The sequence below is a fragment of the Pungitius pungitius genome, chromosome 20 (assembly GCF_949316345.1).
Source record: "Pungitius pungitius chromosome 20, fPunPun2.1, whole genome shotgun sequence".
NCBI lineage: Eukaryota > Metazoa > Chordata > Actinopteri > Perciformes > Gasterosteidae > Pungitius > Pungitius pungitius.
The window spans coordinates 7,352,518-7,371,076 of record NC_084919.1 but is presented as its reverse complement, the minus strand read 5'-3'; the positions used below and the strand labels follow the sequence as shown (position 1 = coordinate 7,371,076).

Genomic DNA, 18,559 nt, shown 5'->3' with positions numbered 1-18,559 from the left:
ATGACCGTAATGAGCAAAGGGCTCAAATGATGATGATGATGATAATAAGAAGAAAAAAAACTGGTAATTTCCCACGGGGTTATTCTAAGGTCGTCAAAGCAATGCATTAATCATGTGTCCCATAACGTGTCACATAATCCTGCACAGTTGGGTTTTATATACAGCCATAGATCTTTTCTGAAGATGAAAGCTGGACATGAAATTGAGTCTCTATTTCTTTGCGGTAAATTCTTGGCATTAAACCCCTGATTATTGGCAAATGGCTGGTTGCCTTCATGTAACCTCCTTCAAGTGAGAGCATCCAAAATACTGATCGTCCAAAGGAAGCTAATTGAGAAGCTAAAAAGAAAGTGTTGAAAAGTGTTTTTTTGCTCTCCTTAAATTGGAGGGGGAAAGAAAACTCATTTTGTTCACCTTCATTGTTCTAAATCGGAGCCAGATGAGAGGCTCTGCACCCCCGATCCCCGGAGGTAACGGCTACATGCTAATGAGAGCCAAGTGGCACCGCTGGACGGCCTGCGGGGACCATTTTCTGGGCAGAGATGAACCTGCAAGCTCACCGTCTGACAGCTTCACAGGATCATGTTCTCCAGTCATTTTTCCCAGCAGCTCTGGCGCTGAGCTCCGTGATTTTTTTCTCTCGATGCTTCAGTCTGAAATTGCAATCTCGACGCGGGATCAACTTCCAGTCTGACAAGCTGTGATGGATGGGTGCAGAGGGGCTTTCATTGTGTGCGCCCGCAGGTTTTATTTCCTTCTTAATGCTTTCGCTCGCATTAGCGAGATGACACATTGTTGACTCCAAAAAAAAAGCCACAACATGTTTGCATTATATTGCCTCCGAGCGCAGCGCTCTCCGTGTGAGGCGTAACATTTGGGAGAAGAGCTGTGCCTCCCGGGTGAATTTATTAAATCCGTCATGATGAATGGTGTCTGATAGCAACAGTAAGCAAACCAGCAGACGCCTGCACGTCAGTACCACCCAGCGTGTGGGGCGACCGACACTGCTGGGAAAATCTTCGCAGATATTGTTTACTTTCTGACTCATGTGCTTTACAATGTGTGGGGTGGGGCGAGGCCTGGGTTCGGTTGCCTATAGTTTAAAGAGTTCAAATAAACTGGTTTTCTTTAAGAAGGCCGCCCGGGTTGTGATTTTAAAACCCGGGCCTGCAGAATGAATGTAGTAAGTTTGTAATTTCCGTGGTGTTTGATGGTTGACCTGCCGGCTCAGTTGTTCCTTTTTTTAAAATAGGCTGGTAAATCAGTGTGTGTGTGTGTGTGTGTGTGTGTTGGGAGGTATGGGTGAAGCCTGAGCCCCATATTAAAACATGATGTCATTAAAAGTAAAAAAAAATGATAACAGATGTTTGCCCAACACCCCCTCCCTCCCTCCCCCTGAGAGAGGGGGCACTGAACCCTGTACATCTGCTGCCCGTGAAACGGTTCAAACACGGACCTCCATTTTTATTCTAAGGAATAACAGACTTCACAAACTCGATCCTTGGCAAAGGACAAATGAGTTTAAGATAAGATAAAGAGGCAGGGGGTTTCTTCTCTGGAAATTCCCTGATACTTTTCCCCATGAACTCAATTGTCTCTGGACAATTTTGCAGTGTATCCTGAAAGGAGGGAGGATTGCTCGTAGATCCCCATCTTTTGTTTAGTAGCCCTGATTTCTTATCAGATCGTAATGGATGGAGTGAAACTGAGGCCAGAAGTGGAGATCGTGGCTGCAGAGGGACTTTAAAATAGTACGACCCTGCGGCCTCTGCCTACATTTACAGCGCTGATGAAAGATGCATGTCCGATCTGACTCAATAATCAAGGGGGTCGGGCTGTAATTGTCAAGGCGGAAAAGCCAAATAAATCCAGCATAAGTCATGTTTCAAGTGCATGCAGGGAATCTTTTCCCTGTGGCAGCCATAACTACACAAACACCTAAAAAAAAGGAAGCTTTGGGCAAAGCTAATCATAGTTTGAATGTGGATTAACACAAACAGGGCTTCTCAAACTGTGCTGGCTAATGGCAGGTTATAAAATGTTTTGTGACGATTACATGACGGATTAAGTCCCAACCTGCTAAAATGGTAACAAAAACCACTGATTAAAAAACCAGATTTGTATGCACGCACAGCTCTGGTTATACAACCCGGTTATATCTAAATAGCAGATTCATTCCAGTTCTAATAAATGAGACCGGATAGCATGGTGCTCCAGGGAGAAGAAATAGTAACCCATCTTTATTCATAGCAGGTTTGCAGCGCTCATTCTGCAAAGATTAATTGATCCTTTTTAAATATGCCAAATATTGTAAAAACACAATAATGTAAAAAAGACAACCACTGATTTGATTTTTGATGAATTTTGTTTGTCTTTTCATCTTTGTAAATTTGGGGTTTTCTGTTTCCTACTACATCGATTTATGTTTGCGGTCCTGAAGAGAATAAACTGAATTTATATGTTAATCCGTGTAATAAAAGCCACCTGTTAGTCACTGGGCTGGAGACGTGGACCTCTGGACCGGCCCGCAACTTGACTACGTAAATGTGTTTGTTATTTGCGTTTTTTTGAAAAACGTAACCAAAGCCAGCTGCAGCTCCATCAGCTCCATGTACAGCCACAGTGTACAAACCCCCATCCTAAATCACACCGGGGACTCCAGACGAAGGGGTGAACAGTGGGGACGGAGGAAGAAGCGTTTCAGCCATCTGGACACAGTAGTTTGTCGGCGCATTAGAGAACAGAGACGCCGAACCAGCGGCAGTTTGTTTCGAGGTGTCCGATTTCACTGGAAACGCCAGCATCGCACAAAAAGGCAATCCTTGTGATGCAATTTCCATCAGGACATCGGCATCTTGGCATTGAGCGGTGATTAAATTATATTTAACAGTGCGGCCTGCCAAGTCCCGGTCTTGTGTGGTGTGTTGGAGCATGTAGTGGGAATGTGAGCGCGGGACTGCATGTCAGTCTTTGTTTACAGTGATGACAGGATGTGGCTTGAAAACTATGCGGCGTTTGTTTGACTATCAGAGGGAGTCAGAGATGTTAAATCCTACATGCCTGAGTCAAAGGGACACTGGTGATGCAAATTGGATTTTGCTACCAGGAGGTTTGTCTGCGAGCGGAGCTGCGCTGCTAACTGCCTAAGTTCAACTTTTACGCAAGTATTTGTGAGGCTTTACTTGTGATTGTAAAGGAATTGGGGATTTTAATTGTGGGTTTTAATGATCAGCTACTGCTATTAAGCATCAGACTGTGGGGGTCGGACAGAAGTGGTTTTCTAGCGTTTCACCCAAAGCCTGCGTCATAATTGGTTTCAGACTGGCACGTATGGGGCCGACGCGAGTAGCTTGAAGCGCGTAGAATAGTGTTATTGTAGCAAAGTGGGCCGCCTTAGTTTGGGAGGTGGACCCTATAAATGAAACTGCTGCTTTTTTTTATTTTTTATTTATGAAGGCTCAACCCCTAATATAGCCTCTGCTCTCACGTACACATGCATAAGTACAAACCTCCATGGAGAGTTTTAGCCCTGCTGTGCATTACAGCACACACACACACACACACACACACATTGTGTGAGACAGCCTGTCGCCTATAGAGCACTGCCAGCCAAAAGAGTCATGAGGTCTTGTGCAGATTAATGGGGAGGCACAAACCGAACGTGTTTCTCATTGACTTTGTGGACGGACAGCGTGTCTTTGCTTCTGCTGGTTACTCGGCAACACCAAGACTTAAATATCGTGTTACTAATAGTAAGAGAGTAATTATGGCCAATTACTATTAGAGATGTACACATTTGGCTTTTTCCACTTTTGTTGAGTAATGTTGGCATGAGGTTGTGAATTTTATCCACAGGCTGGACTGTTTAAGTTATTGTTAAAAACTTGGAAAACTTTAGTGTGTGTGTGTGTGTGTGTGTTGCTTTTATCAAACTGTAGCAGAACAAAGAGGCTTTCAGAGTCCTATGATGGATCTTCATCACTGTGGTTTGACTTTGTGTCTAAAGGTTCAATACACGACAAACGGCTTCTGTTGCAGACCAACTGTAGCATCTGTGGTCCACTTACAACCCGTATGTAGTCGAATGCACGGCCCCAATTTAAATATAGACTTCAACACCTGAGCCAGAAAATACCTTATAAGTTAAACTGCACCTGGAGAAATGTAGGCAACGCATGTTATATTTACGGTTTTATTACAAAGTCGCAGAAGGTAAAGTGGTAAACACCTCTGCTATTTTAGGAAATACATGGTTTTCATTTATCCAGTTAAGCCTACAATGTATGAAACACCTGGAGAAGTTCTCTTCTACCGGCATTAAAGCTGGAGGGGGGACGCTGTTTATTATTATTTGTTGGGCAAAAAGTCCATAATTACATTTCTGCACATTGTAATTCCAGTCGTACCGGAGGGTGGTTCTGGAAAAAAGGCCAAGGATGGTAACAGGGCTCCTCCTGAGACACTGCCAACAGCAAACATGCAGTGACCTGTGCGAGTGCTCCTGCCTCATTGCAGACATCATCCTGATTCTGATCCATTCAAGTCTACGAGAACTACTGTCCTGTAGGAGCAAAGGCCGTTGCTAACCGCTGGGATGAGCTCACGTGAAGCCCTGAACTGTGAAACTGTGAGAGAGACGGAGAGTAAGTTCTACTGACCCCGAGCCAGTCCTTCAAGCAGAAGGCTGAGCCATTAGCAACATTCTCTGACCTTCTTTCAAAATGCTTCGCCGATATTTTCTTTTCTTTTTTTTTTTGGGTTGCTATGCAGAGTCGGCAGATGTTTCCATTGCTGGCATGGCAACCTTTTCCTGCAGGACATTCTGCCGTTGAGCACTGCGTCCGAAGGCATGAGTTTGCATCTATGCAGAACATTTCTTTTTGTACTTTCCGATCCTTATGTGAGGTTCGGATTTGGAGTCTACAAGCTGGGATGTTGGGGATTGCCACTAGTTCTTTATTTTTGATTAAACACTAGGGGAAAAAAAACATTATTACATTACATTCCTGCCAAAAGAGCCCACTAAATGCTGCGCATTGTTTCTTTTGAGGGAAGATTGCACAATGCAAGTGTGGTTAACAAAGCCTTTATTTGCAGCATCTGCTGGGGCTTATTGACTCAGTGACTTTTACGCTTTGCGTTCCTAAGCCAATGACCCAAGGGACATGAATCTCTGCATTGCTGTTTTTCACCCGTGTGTGAACATACAGTGTGCCCGGAGAGGCAGAAGGACAATAAAACTCGAGCAAAACCACTCAAGTCCTCATTCGAGAGCTCGTGCCGGAGACACGGTCTCCATTACCTGTTTGGAGTGGAGGCAGCTGCGCAGGAGGCCGTTAAGGAGACGACTTCCCTCATCAATCTGGTTTGCACCTCTGGGATGAGGACGGAGCCGGTGGAGCCGTCGCCTGGAGGGCAATCTGACGAGTATTACCGCTCGCGTGTCCACATGATTTAAGGTTCTCCCTTTTCTCACAGGCCGTGTATGTGCATGCGTGAGCTGGGCCAGCTGAGCACACATGCGGGATGCTTTTAAATGCCGCACAGGCATCCTGTTTTATCCGTTTCATCATGTTTCTCCGAAGGGTTTATGTGGCGGCGGGTAAAGCATCAGGCGCCGTGACTTGATGTAAATGGAGAAGGCGTTTACAGCTACGCAGACAAAGTAAAGGAGCGAGAGGAAACTTTGACCCCGCTGTTGGCAGTGTTACAGATTCCTCAAACAAAGGCGTCCTTTTTATGGTTTTATTGTCACGGTGTTGTGCCGTTTGGCTGTTTTGTATATGTGACCATGTCTCCCTGGTTTCCACATGAGTGGCAGCCTTTTTCATAAAGTTATTATTTAAATATTGAAAGCTGTGAAAGGACAATAGTGTTATTTTCCATGTAATGTCGTTAATGTAGATCCAATGACTTCTTTGCTGAACCTCCAAACAACCCTGACAAATACCATTTATTAATGTGTAAACTTACAAAACGCAGGACGGAGGTTCGCTGTCTGCAAACCGCAGCCACAAAAAACAGGATCATTCTTTACTTTCTTTCTTTATATTCCACGCCCCCGATGTCAGTGATCCGAATCAGTAGGTTTGTGTGTGTAATGCAGCTAAATGTCAGTCATTTGTTTGCTGACATTCAGCCACCAAAAACTGCTTGTCATACCAGACCAAGTAACTGCTGTAGAATCCCCTCCCCCCCGCACGAGGAAACTCATTTTGATTGACATGACATTGCCATTTTAAAGGCTTCAGACCTGTGCGCTTGCATACATGTGATTAGCCGACGCGGTGCCTTATCACAGGAAGTCGACTCTTTCGTTGGATGACCCTGCATTTCTGTGGCAATATTTTGGTACTGAATTAGTGCTCGTCCCTCCCGATCGCATAATGTTTTTTTTTAATGCTGCATGACTCCTTTTATGAGGGCATCTCTAGTACTTTTGAATTGAACTTGAAGGTTTCTTTTGTGTTTCCAACTTTTTCGGTGTGGCTCTTACGTTATAAGAACAACGCATTCGCCTTTCCGGAATGTCTTGCCTCTCTACTGGGTAACAAACACTATAAATCATTCAATCTGGCACATTTCGCTTATTTACATTTTAAAGGGAGAATCTCGCACTCGTCTCTCTGCTTTCCTCCAGTCCCGCTAGTCTCTATTTTCCTTCCCTCCGGCCATGTGCTCGCTCCATCCCGCCGTCACGGAAACGCACGCCCTTCTGTAATTTAATGCTGTAGTTTGATCCAGACCTCCCATTCATTTGTTTAGCTTCAAAGGTCTATGAAGTTGATATGTGTTTACATATTTGTTCACCCCTTCACTCTTTTCCAGCAAGTGTGTGTGTGTGTGTGTGTGTGTGTCCCAATTGCTGAATTACACAACTCTTTCCACCCTGGGGCCTGAGAACTGGTCTGATGTGACCTGATGATTTTATTGCAGCAACAGTCCCTTATTTCATCTCCCCCCCCCCCCCCGCCCCGGACGGACACACACCCACCCACACTACTTTCCCTCTCTGTGTCTGTTTCTCACCCCCCCCCCCCCCCCCGCCCCCTTCCGATTTCTTTTTCTCCCTCTACATCTGTTAATCTGCTCAGGGAAGAGCCGCGGACACAGTTTTCCAAACTGTGCATTTACGTGTCGTGCAATTCATCATTGGCGAGTCTTGGATTGGAGGAGCGAACGCCCCGAGAAAGTCTGCTACTGGACGGCGTGCTCGTCCAGTAGCCGGGCTGCTGGGGATGGCTTTAAGTAAGGGCTGGTCAGAAGAAGGTCCTCATCTGCACTTTCGACTCATTGTTTCGGGGCTATAAATAAAAGCCCAGACTCGGCACAAAGGTGAAATCAAAAGAAGGGCCTGCTCGCTGTGGTTTCTTCATGGGCGGTGCGACGTGTGACCGACTCGTGTTTCGCTAATCTGCCTCGCATTCGGACAAACGTGCAGCTTCTGCAGTTTGTCTCTCCCGGTGAGCCTCGGGCTGCCTGCGTGGTGTTTTTCCTGAAAAAGATGATGCCAAGATGACTCCTCGGAGGACCGAGGCCAAGCGGCCGTTGTTGGGAAAGGCCTCGCCACCCCTAACCCCCCCCCCGCTCGCCTCCATTACACCGACACGGGGGGAAGGAACTCGGGAGGAATTGGCTGTACATCACTTCACTCCTACTGGGACTCCGCCTATTGAAACAACAACAACCACCTCCTTTTGGTGGGATTTGCTGACGCGAAGCAGTCAAGAAGTAAACAGTGAAACTAAGTTGCGCAGCAGTTTGATGTGATGTGTGATGCCAAACTTTGCCGGGTTTCACTACTGAAAGCTTTTAACGAGGACAAACTGTGGATGCACGAGAGTGGCGTTGCTCCTGCCGGCTTCGGCTGAAGGTTAAGAGTCGATCATGCATGGCGCTCTTCACCGGTAATGTGTGTTTGTTAGTACAGGGCTGTCAGCAAAGCCATTAGAGCCCCGACCCCGGGTTGTTAGACCTCGTCATGGCCTCTGGTCTTTGTGTTTTCATCACGGTTCGTCTCTGATCGGTTGTGACGGGGAACAATAACGGGCACACAGAGAAAGGGAATTCTCTCTGGCTAAATGTCAGTCCATATTAGCTCAAAACACCCCCCCCCTCCCCCCTCCTCTCCCTCCAACATCCAAGTGACTGATTGCCAGTTCAGTAGAGAAAATGGCTTAAATAAGCATGCTGCCAGCCCCCTTAATAAGGGCTTTATAAGTGGTTAATCATATTTAGTAATTATATTTAGACCTATAATGCCTTTTGACCATTTCAATAATAAAGACCAATGCATCTAACGTAAGCCATAACATCAATTCAAAGGTCAAAAGGTCTATTGGAGTGGTAATACTGGTGAATGAAAGGGTGTTATGGAAGTGTAACGTAAAATAGGCTTCTCAGTTTAATGTGTGACTTCATGAACGGGATGTCGCAATGTACTGAAAATAAAAGTAATTGCTTTTTGCTTGGGAAAGATCTCAAGGAGCAATTCCAAAAAATATTTGAAAGTTATTACTTTGGTAAAAAAAAAAAAAAAAAAAATAGTCCGCAGGAAGCAGGTGGCACTGGTGAGATTCAAGTTAGAAAAATTATGTTTTGTTATGGAAGCAAAGCGCTTTGAAAAAACTGTATTTTAAATGGCATTTCAACATGGCAGACGAGACACATTGGTAAATTCCTCGTTTCATAACTTGAAGCTAAATGATTTTACAGATCTATTACGTCTGAGAATCCACTAAGTGCAAAGCTGGAGTGGCTCGAGAGACTTAAAAGGCGCTCGTACAGATGTTGCGTTTTTGTGTTTTTAATTACAGTCACGATCAACAATCAAACAACATTACTGCAAAAAAACGTCATCTAAATGTCACCTGAAGGCAAGATGACTATTGGACTATTGGCAAATGTCAAAAGGTACACAGGGTTTCAGAATTGTTCTCGTGACTCTACATCCAGCCACTGTTATGCTAATACTTTTCCCTCGTGTTTCATTTTTTTTTGGGGGGGGGGGGGGGGGGTTCCATTACGGCTTCACACTGGAAAAAGAGCACCAAAACAAACATAGGGAGCAGAGGGAATGAAAGACTGCAGTGTTTTCTGGGAACTACACACACACACGCACAGACACACACACACACACACACACACACACACACACACACACACACACACACGGCTCCATGTCAGCTGGCCGGAGTGACGGGTGAGTTGATAGGAGAGTAATGAGGAACATTTTAAACAACAACTGGAGAAAAGTGCTCTGATTTTAACTCTCACATAGAACAGGTCACACTAATTGGAGCATGGACAAAAATCACAGGGAAATGTAACCGTAACCTTATTTTAATACAAAAGTGTTTCCACCGATGGAGATAACGTTGATTCTTGTCCCAGTTCATGAAACAATAACTAGATTTCAAGTTATAGAACAGATCAAATCTGCCATTTATGTAAAAGAAATCCTAGAAAAACAATTGCGTAACACTTTTCCAGTAAATTCTTTGATAAATAACTTGAACCTGTTGGAGATGAAGACGTCCAGTGAACGGCAGTGTGCTCATGGCTTGTATCCATCACAGTTCTTTGCTTCCATACCGGCCCCCTCTTCCTCTTCCTCTTCTGCTTCTTCTTCTTCCTCTTCCTCCATCTATTCTAATAGATGCTCCGCAAATACAAAAATAGGAAGGCCATTACTACTGGCCGCCCCCCCCCCCCCCCAAAAAAAAAGAAAAGCTTGGCCCGACGTCTTTATTCATTCACTTTCCATTGCAAATCCAGCAGGCGTTCTCTCTGCTCTCCTTTTCCCCCGACCACAGCTATGGCTTTGGATGCAGCAGCAAGTCTATCCTTTCTCCTTTTGTGTTTTAAGATAGTGGCCACAGTTTGAACAGAAGGGAACTTAAGGTGAAGTTATGCAACCCAGCCTGAAAGGACCCTTCAAAAGTTCTGTGGAGCACAGTCTGTATTTGTGACTAATAGCAGTATCGCCCCCACGGCTAGAGACAGAGAAAAAAATACATTTAGAGATGAGAGCTTTGTGGCATATTTGCTCAAACTCTGAAGCACAAAATCGACTACAGAATAGTGTCTCTTTTTATTCATGGTACTTGAAGCCCCTCCTGATGCGTTTGGACCATTTTAATTTGCACAGGGCTTCATTGATCGAGTGCGTTGTCCATCTATCGAGAGGGGAAATATTTCAAGGGCATGGCATTTGGTTTGGACTTTTTAAGATGAACAGGGCCATTTCTTTCTTTGTTTTTTTCTCCAGATGTTGGCCATGAGGCCACAGCGTCGGGTAAAGCATCTGTCACAGCTAAAAGTCCCGGGAGGGGGGGGCATGGGGTTTCGTCGGTACCGAGTAAAATCCTGCCTCGCCTTTCCGCGTCCTCTCAGCTACACTTGCAAGACTTGACGATCATGTTGGAGAGCTGCTCCACTACGGGCGTCCGTCCAGAGTAGTAGAGTATAGTGAGGGGCTCCAGGTCTTTGGGGACGCAGCAGGGGGAGGCCGAGGCCTCCGGATTCAGAGTGTTGTACAGGCTCAGCAGCTATCGTGAAGCACACAGGAGAGATTGTATTAAATCGTAACCTCATGAGCAGTCGATGAGTCTCAATCATAGGCCTGCTAGTTTGTTTTTTCACTTAAAAGACGTTTAAAACGTCTCGGAAAAAGCATCAATTCTGTGAAGAGCCCTGCCCACAAAACCAGAACCGTCTGCAATGGCCACTTTAACCACCAGTGGTGCGTGACAAACTGTGCGTGGTACCCGTGATGGGGGGTGGGGGGGGGGGGGGGGAGCAGCGTCTTACCGAGCTGTGCGTCGTATCCGAGCTCCTCAGGTAAGGGCACGGCCCCGAGCAGTAGTTGGCGTCGTAGCCGCTGGGCTCGTGGATCCACTTCCAGTCCAGGTCGCGGCGGAAGTCGATGTGCAGCCGGCGAACACAGCAGCTCTCCTCCGTGTTTCTGAGTCGAAGGATGACACGAGCGCAAGCTTTTTTTTTTTTTCGTTGTTGTGATTTTTGAGAACTGGAAAAGAAAGGTAAGCCTACGCGTGCTCTTATTCTACGCTGCTGCTAAAGGTGGTCGGCGCATTCCTCACGAGAAGCAGTAGTTTGTGTCCAGCGCTCTCTTGCGTCGGCGCGTGGACTGAGTGTCCAGGCGGTGGGGCGGGATCATCATGAGGATCAGGTGGGGCATGTGATGCTCCTTTCTCCTCTTCAGGTGATCCAGATCCCAGCGACTCTGCTCATCTTCTACGTCCACACCTTTAATAATAGACACAATGCACTTAAAGCAACCATTTAGGGATTATTATTATTATTTCATTCATTCGTTATTTTGAATGATTAAAGAGTAAATGTTGGATTAAGGTGAGTATGCAACACTTTCAGTTGCAGCTAAAGTGACACTTAAATAACCGCATGACAAAATGTTGTACGAACCTTTAAACTTCACCTCCAGCACCTCGTTCTCATTGTCAATGATGTCCCCGTTCGGGTTGAGGGTGTGGCAGGGACAGTGCACACTGATTTCCAAACCCAGATTAGATCCTGGTAGCAAACAGTGGAAAAGAGTATGTTCTTTGAAAAAAAGAATCCCCGGTAATGAGTCTTCCCTCCCTTAAACCCAGCGCTTGCTCGTGGACATTTCTTCACAACATATGGCGGTCACTAGGACGCGGCCGTACCTCGGTTCATCAGCCATTCCCGCACCGTCTCAGTCACGTCAAAGGAGACCCACTCCGAGGTGCCTCTGGTCAGCACGTTCTTGGCTGCGATGTAGCGTTGCTTCCTGATGTGTTCGTTCGGCCTCACGATCTGCAAAGCGTCCATGGCGACAACTTGTTGACCAGCGACTTGGACAAAATGAAGGGGTAGAAGCTACGCGGGAGAGGCCGTGCGTGCGTACCGTGACAGGCGATATTTGCACGTCCTATTTCGCTCTGTTTTTCTCTCTCGAGGGAGACATGCGTCTCATTGGCTTCTTTTTAGAACTAGTCGAGCCGCGGACTCGTCCCTGGAGTGGAAGTAGCACCAATGTGCACATGTATGCTTTTCAAAGTGGAATCTCATTTGACCCCGGTTGACTCTCTTGAGTGGCTCCGCTCCCTGTGCAACACGGGCCTCCAGAATGACCTCCTCTGCAATTACAGACTCGGTCACCAACAAAGCTTCTACGTGAAGAGGTCTCTGCTGTAGCCGTATCCTGTGATTGGTAATGTTGCACTAATGGGTTAGTTATGATTTTCTGTATGTGGTGTTTTTTTTTTGTTTTTTTTTCAATTTTATTTCAATAAGTCGCCTCATGTTGAATCCAACAGGCACCCGATTGACTTACTGCAGAAGTGCGTTGCATCATTTCATCAATCGGCACACCAGAGCCTCTTTTTAACCGCTCCATAAACTTTGCCTCCTGTTTGAAGGGGGTAGAAAGCAAAGACCTCTACATCACCAAAATGAGGCCTGCATTAGATCTGGGCTGCCAGCGCTGCACTAACCAAACCACAGTCACGCTTCTGCTAACATTCTGCAGGCCTGTTGCGTTTTTTTTAGGGCTCTTTGGTTCTGGCCGTTACCCGTGCATGCCTGCAACCGTGATCTCACTCTGGCGGAGTGTCTTTGTCAATTGGAGCCTGAAATCATTGCGCTTGCAAACAGACGGGAGACTTTTGAAGCTCCTCTTGTTCTCTGGTAGAGGGGCGGGGGAACGCTACCTTTACTCACCTGGTAGAGCTCAATCCGCTGTTCGTTCCTCTTGGAGCTCGAGTTCGGCACCCTGAAAGCCCGAAACTCTGCTCGGAAGAGGTTGGTCGAGTTCCTCTCCATTGCGGAGACGTTGAAGCGGAAGACCTTGGACGTGATGCCTTTTGGGCAGTAGTGCAGATCGTCTGGATCAGGGTGATTAAAACACAGGTTTTGTGAGAGAACAGCATAATTCTTGTCAGGGTCTGATTTAACACAAAAATTTCAAAGGTTAACAGAGCTGCAGCTGTCGATCTATTTGCAGATTGATTAGTAGCAACAAAGGGGCCAAAGGGTTGGTTTTATCTGATTAAAACTTCTAAAAATGTATATTTGACCAAATGATAAAACATGGGAATGCAGCAAATCTTTAACTCTCCGTTAACAACACAATACAAAGGTAGAAGTGGGTTTGGCGGGGTGCTTTTTTGGATGAAACTATCCGTTTAATGCCAAAGTAATTTTAGGGGTTGTCCAAAAAAGTGCTGTGCTCTTTTAACTGAATTGGCAGGAAATAGAATAATTTCAAACCCTAGATTTTTAATATCATAGTTCTTCATAAATAAAGCTATAATTTAATATGAAAATGATGGCATGGAATTATAATAAGGTTTTATTTTTTTTGTTTTAATATGCTAGAAGACTCATAAAGCCATTCACACCTTAAATGTGATCTTGGGTTTGCTGACTCTCTGTCGGCTGGCACCGCGTTTATCAGCCCGCGGGGAGTCATCGGGGCGCTCGCTTGCCTTATCAAAATACCTCAGTGTTTTGCTAACACATTTGGTCTATATTTGGTGGAAATGAAATGTGTAATTTGAAATCGCAACATTAGTGAGCTCAGTATGACTTCACCGCCCTGGTATCTGCGTATCAAAAAGCCCCCGCTATCCTCGGCCCACGCTGCCAACCCTTTGGACGCCAACCCCCACTCTGACCACGATGACTTCTCCAAAGGTCGACCTCAGTCATTGACAAATGCCAGATTCTGAGTGCGTGCCGCGCTATAAAAGGAAATCTTTCCGTCGATCGCAGTCCAGCCTCTCAGTGCAGTCTTCTGCGAGCTTTCTGCTTCGTTTGCACCTGTCACGGACTTGTGTGGGTTTCACAGAGTTGCCTCAGATCCACCAAAAAGGTCCACCGCTCACCGTCAAGAACCGTCAAGAAGTGAGCGCGTGTTTCCCCCGCCGTGACCAAGGGAGAAAGGGAGTGATGTGATTGGCCAAGTGTCAAAAACTTCATTTCACAAGGCCAGTCTTCTGGTGGTGTTTTACCTGAGGGGGGGGAAACCTCACAGGCTTCAGCCAATGTTGCGTTTCTACCTGATCTTGAAGGAGTACCTTAACATTTTGGGAGGTCCACTCGTTTGCTTTCTTTTTGAGAGTTGAACGAGAATATTGACTCCAATCTTGTGCGTCGAAAATCTGAAGCCACATCAGTCAGCCGGTGGGGCTTGACTTTGGCGTAAAGCCTGGACATTATCCGAAAAATTGTTGCGTTTGGCTAATTGTCTATACAAGACAGAAAGTCAATCCTCAAGTGGGTCATTGAAGCATCGATTCATATGATGAAAGGGGGGGGGGGCAATATAATATTGTTTCTTTTGAAGCGTGACCCGTATCGTTCTCTAATCTTAACTAGGTGTTTATTATTGTCACCAGGACAACCAAACAGCCCTCACCTTAACAGAGCTGTGTTTGTGTGACTGATTTTGACAAAAACGGGAAGTAATTGTTTATGAACTTCGTGATTTTTGTGAGAGGAACAAAGGCGACCAAAAGTGTGTAAACACAGTAAAATGTGGCTACAGTGCAAACGGTGGAGCAAAGGGAAAACGTGACAAAGATCCAAAATGTAAACACGTAAAGTTTCTCTACCTCCAGTATACATACACTCACCGGCCACTTTATTAGGTACCCCATGCTAGTAACGGGTTGGACCCCCTCTTGCCTTCAGAACTGCCTCAATTCTTCGTGGCATAGATTCAACAAGGTGCTGGAAGCATTCCTCAGGGAGTTTGGTCCATATTGACATGATGGCATCACACAGTTGCCGCAGATTTGTCGGCTGCACATCCATGATGCGAATCTCCCGTTCCACCACATCCCAAAGATGCTCTATTGGATTGAGATCTGGTGATTGTGGAGGCCATTTGAGTACAGCGAACTCATTGTCATGTTCAAGAAACCAGTCTGAGATGATTCCAGCTTTATGACATGGCGCTTTATCCTGCTGAAAGTAGCCATCAGAAGTTGGGTACATTGTGGTCATAAAGGGATGGACATGGTCAGCAACAATACTCAGGTAGGCTATGGCGTTGCAACGATGCTCAATTGGTACCAAGGGGCCCAAAGAGTGCCAAGAAAATATTCCCCACACCATGACACCACCACCACCAGCCTGAACCGTTGATACAAGGCAGGATGGATCCATGCTTTCATGTTGTAGACGCCAAATTCTGACCCTACCATCCGAATGTCGCAGCAGAAATTGAGACTCATCAGACCAGGCAACGTTTTTCCAATCTTCTATTGTCCAATTTCGATGAGCTTGTGCAAATTGTAGCCTCAGTTTCCTGTTCTTGGCTGAAAGGAGTGGCACCCGGTGTGGTCTTCTGCTGCTGTAGCCCATCTGCCTCAAAGTTGGACGTACTGTGCGTTCAGAGATGCTCTTATGCCCACCTTGGTTGTAACGGGTGGTTATTTGAGTCACTGTTGCCCTTCTATCAGCTCGAACCAGTCTGGCCATTCTCCTCTGACCTCTGGCATCAACAAGGCATTTCCGCCCACAGAACTGCCGCTCACTGGATGTTTTTTCTTTTTCGGACCATTCTCTGTAAACCCTAGAGATGGTTGTGCGTGAAAATCCCAGTAGATTAGCAGTTTCTGAAATACTCAGACCAGCCCTTCTGGCACCAACAATCATGCCACGTTCAAAGTCACTCAAATCACCTTTCTTCCCCATACTGATGCTCGGTTTGAACTGCAGGAGATTGTCTTGACAATGTCTACATGCCTAAATGCACTGAGTTGCCGCCATGTGATTGGCTGCTTAGAAATTAAGTGTTAACGAGCAGTTGGACAGGTGTACCTAATAAAGTGGCCGGTGAGTGTATATTGTGTTAATGTGGGAGTTAAACTGAAGAACATTGTCCCTCATGGAGTAGAATAGTGACTTTACTCAACTCGACCATCTGAAAATCCCATTAACCGGTTGGGCTCACAGTATGGATGTGGAGGTTATTGATATAAATGTATGTATGTATGACGTCATGTCGGACACATAAAAAAAAACACTTTGCAATGCCAATACCATTATATTATTGGCTTTTTTAAAGAGATTTTGCACACAGATAAAGCTACTGTCCCTCTGTCTGTTCAGCACTTATTGTTATTATGACCTTCAGTCGGGCATAAAGGCCGTAACATTACGTCAAAAAGAAACTGATCTTGACCCGACTCTACGTGTTTGTTGTTGCTTCTCGCATAAAAATAAGCTCATCTGTGGCCCCAGAGTTCATCAATCAAACCCGACACACCAACGCAAGGCGCCTACTGCCGTTTTTGTCACAAACGTTTAGCGAGATCCAAAACAGACCATTTTGCCGAGGGAGAAAAGGACCTTTTGAGAAACACCTGTTGATTTCAAAGGGGCTGTGATGCAATGCTCTTGGCTTCGCTCTAGACAATGAGGCCCTCTTTGGCTCCTACACACGCACAGCATTTATCCTATTCTACTCTCGCAGTAATCCAAACTCGGGCCGGACCACATGCTGAATGAATCTCCCTCAAGTGCTGACACATGTCCCTCTCTGCACAAGTTTTCCACTAGTAGCTTTGGTTTCTATAAAGGCAGTAGCTCCAGCTGGGTTAGAGCAAAAATCACTTAAAGTAAAAACAATGTGGGGCCGAACAGGACTCTACTGATTATCTCAACAAATATAAATAGAGGTCATTATTAGCCGACCAGTTAAATGTTACATACGGTAGAGGCAATAAAATGACGACTAAGCGGAATCCTTCACGGCGGCCGGCTCAGTTTCACACTCAATTTAGCGAAGTTCAACCTGCGCAGTGCAGTAAGTGATCTCATGCTCACGGGCCACCTGTGGAGGGTAGGGATTCACTGGCCGAGGCCGGAAGTGGGGGTCACATTAAGCTCCATCTAAATGACATGTCGGTGAATGCGAGGGCTTCACGGGACGCGATGTTCAGATCGAGGGGCGAGTGGGATGACTCAGTGCAGACCAAAGGTGCCTCCATCAGCATCACTTTTTCTGCCCACCTCAAGTCCACTTTCCCTACTTCTTCTCCTGAAGGCATCCCCATTTGCACGGGCAGATGTCGTCCCTCCCCCTCATTTGAGCCTGACAGGAAAGGAAGTGGGAACATCTGGGGAGAAGAACCGAATCTACGGAGGAAAAAAACTGGAGGAGGAAGCCTGGAGTCAGGAGTAGGGGGAGAGTGACTGGTGCAGAGTTGAAACAGGTTGGTCAGCACTGCAGTCACAAAAATGTCCAACATTGTCCAACCGTTCGGTTTTACAAAACATCAGCAATTTGGAACATTACTTTGTTTTGTTACTCATTTCTGGGATAATATTTCACATTAAAGTCCCCCCTCCCACTGAAAAATATATATTTTGCCTATTGCGTGTGCACTTGGGGGTTTGAGCTTCACTGTGAAGAAGATATCTATCTATCTATATATCTAATTAAAAAAAAACGTTTTACAAACATCCCAAACTGAGTGTGTTATGTTATGTGACATCAAAAGAAAGCTGCAAGTCCACCTGGTCCAGTGTGCAGCTCACAACTGTGATGTGGCACCTTGATGCCTCCAGCGCACGTTCACTCCGAACATCTTGTGTCCACTTAGTTAGTTAAAAAGAAGACTGTTACACTTTTAGTCAAATTACCTGACAAAACCCTTTTTATTAAAACCGCAATTCATTTTTTGGTGCGTAATTACGCACCACGGGTGCGGATTGCTAGTGGCACTCGGACATCACCGCAATAGAGACCTTTTATTTCTAAAGCATTACTTACTGCTTTCGGGTAGTCCGTTGACCATGTTGAATTTGTATATCTCTTTGGCGTAGTACTCTGTCTCCGTGTTGTCCTGACCGCAAGTCTGCTGCCGATCCCTCCGGAGCTCCTCCAGTAGCTCCTTGGTACTGTTGTACAATGCTTGGATCTGATCAGGGACTTTACTCGGTCCGAGGGAGTGTGGAGGACTTGTCAGTCGGAGTTTGCTCAAAATCTGACCACGTATCGCCTCGACCCTCTTCCTTTTCACATGGTCGAAGTCCACCGTGGCACAAGTTGAGAGGGATGAGCTCAAAGTTGCGCAGTTGAGGAGGAGGACAAACAGTAAAGCCTGGCCCAGACGCATCTTTCTCTCCGCATTTGGTTCGATCGGTGGTTGAAATGTGCAGAAAGTCAAGTTCTTCACACCCTGCTTTTAACGTAACAATAAACTAGTTGGGGGGGGTGGGGGAAAGAAACACCTCACTTAACAATTAGTTTTCTTGTGGCTGTTCCGTTTTTTGTTGTTGTTTTCAGCAGAAATCCAAGTGCACGCGCTCGCATTAGACATTAACGCAAAGTCCCGAACAATCGAAGCCGTCCCGCACACGCACGAATGCATCCGGCACAAACACATCTGTGGAAACACCACTTCTCAGTCCGGTCGATTCAAGTCAGTGGCGCGTTTCTCCCCGCGTCCGCGAAGCCCGAGGTCCGTCAGCTTAACGCGACTCTGAGCGGCCCCGGTCGGCCTCGCGGGTTTTATACCGCTCTAGTTTCTGACGTTTG

The 18,559-nt window shown here is 46.0% G+C and overlaps 2 protein-coding genes across 2 annotated transcripts in view; one reads left to right on the top strand and one right to left on the bottom strand.

Moving 5' to 3' along the window:
• The window catches only part of LOC119195081 (steroid hormone receptor ERR2-like), a 94,016-nt gene that overhangs the window by 14,575 nt on the left and 60,882 nt on the right, over positions 1 to 18,559 (top strand). The gene's annotated exons all lie outside the window — the stretch shown is intronic.
• Positions 8,521 to 18,498, bottom strand: LOC119195082 (transforming growth factor beta-3 proprotein-like). The gene is made up of 7 exons (XM_037449705.2): positions 17,792 to 18,498; positions 12,727 to 12,890; positions 11,691 to 11,820; positions 11,446 to 11,553; positions 11,103 to 11,268; positions 10,813 to 10,966; positions 8,521 to 10,550 (listed from the first exon to the last, which is right to left on the bottom strand). The coding sequence occupies exons 1-7, from the start codon at positions 18,135 to 18,137 to the stop codon at positions 10,392 to 10,394; spliced, it is 1,227 nt and encodes a 408-aa protein (XP_037305602.2). The 5' UTR covers positions 18,138 to 18,498; the 3' UTR covers positions 8,521 to 10,391.

Coding starts and splice junctions, on each gene's coding strand:
- LOC119195082 (XM_037449705.2), bottom strand. CDS start 18,137: ATGCGTCTGGGCCAGGCTTTACTGTTTGTCCTCCTCCTCAACTGCGCA. Junction 11,269..11,445: donor GCTGGAGGTGAAGTTTAAAG/GTTCGTACAACA, acceptor CTATTATTAAAG/GTGTGGACGTAGAAGATGAG. Junction 10,551..10,812: donor CGGATACGACGCACAGCTCG/GTAAGACGCTGC, acceptor GCTTCACGATAG/CTGCTGAGCCTGTACAACAC.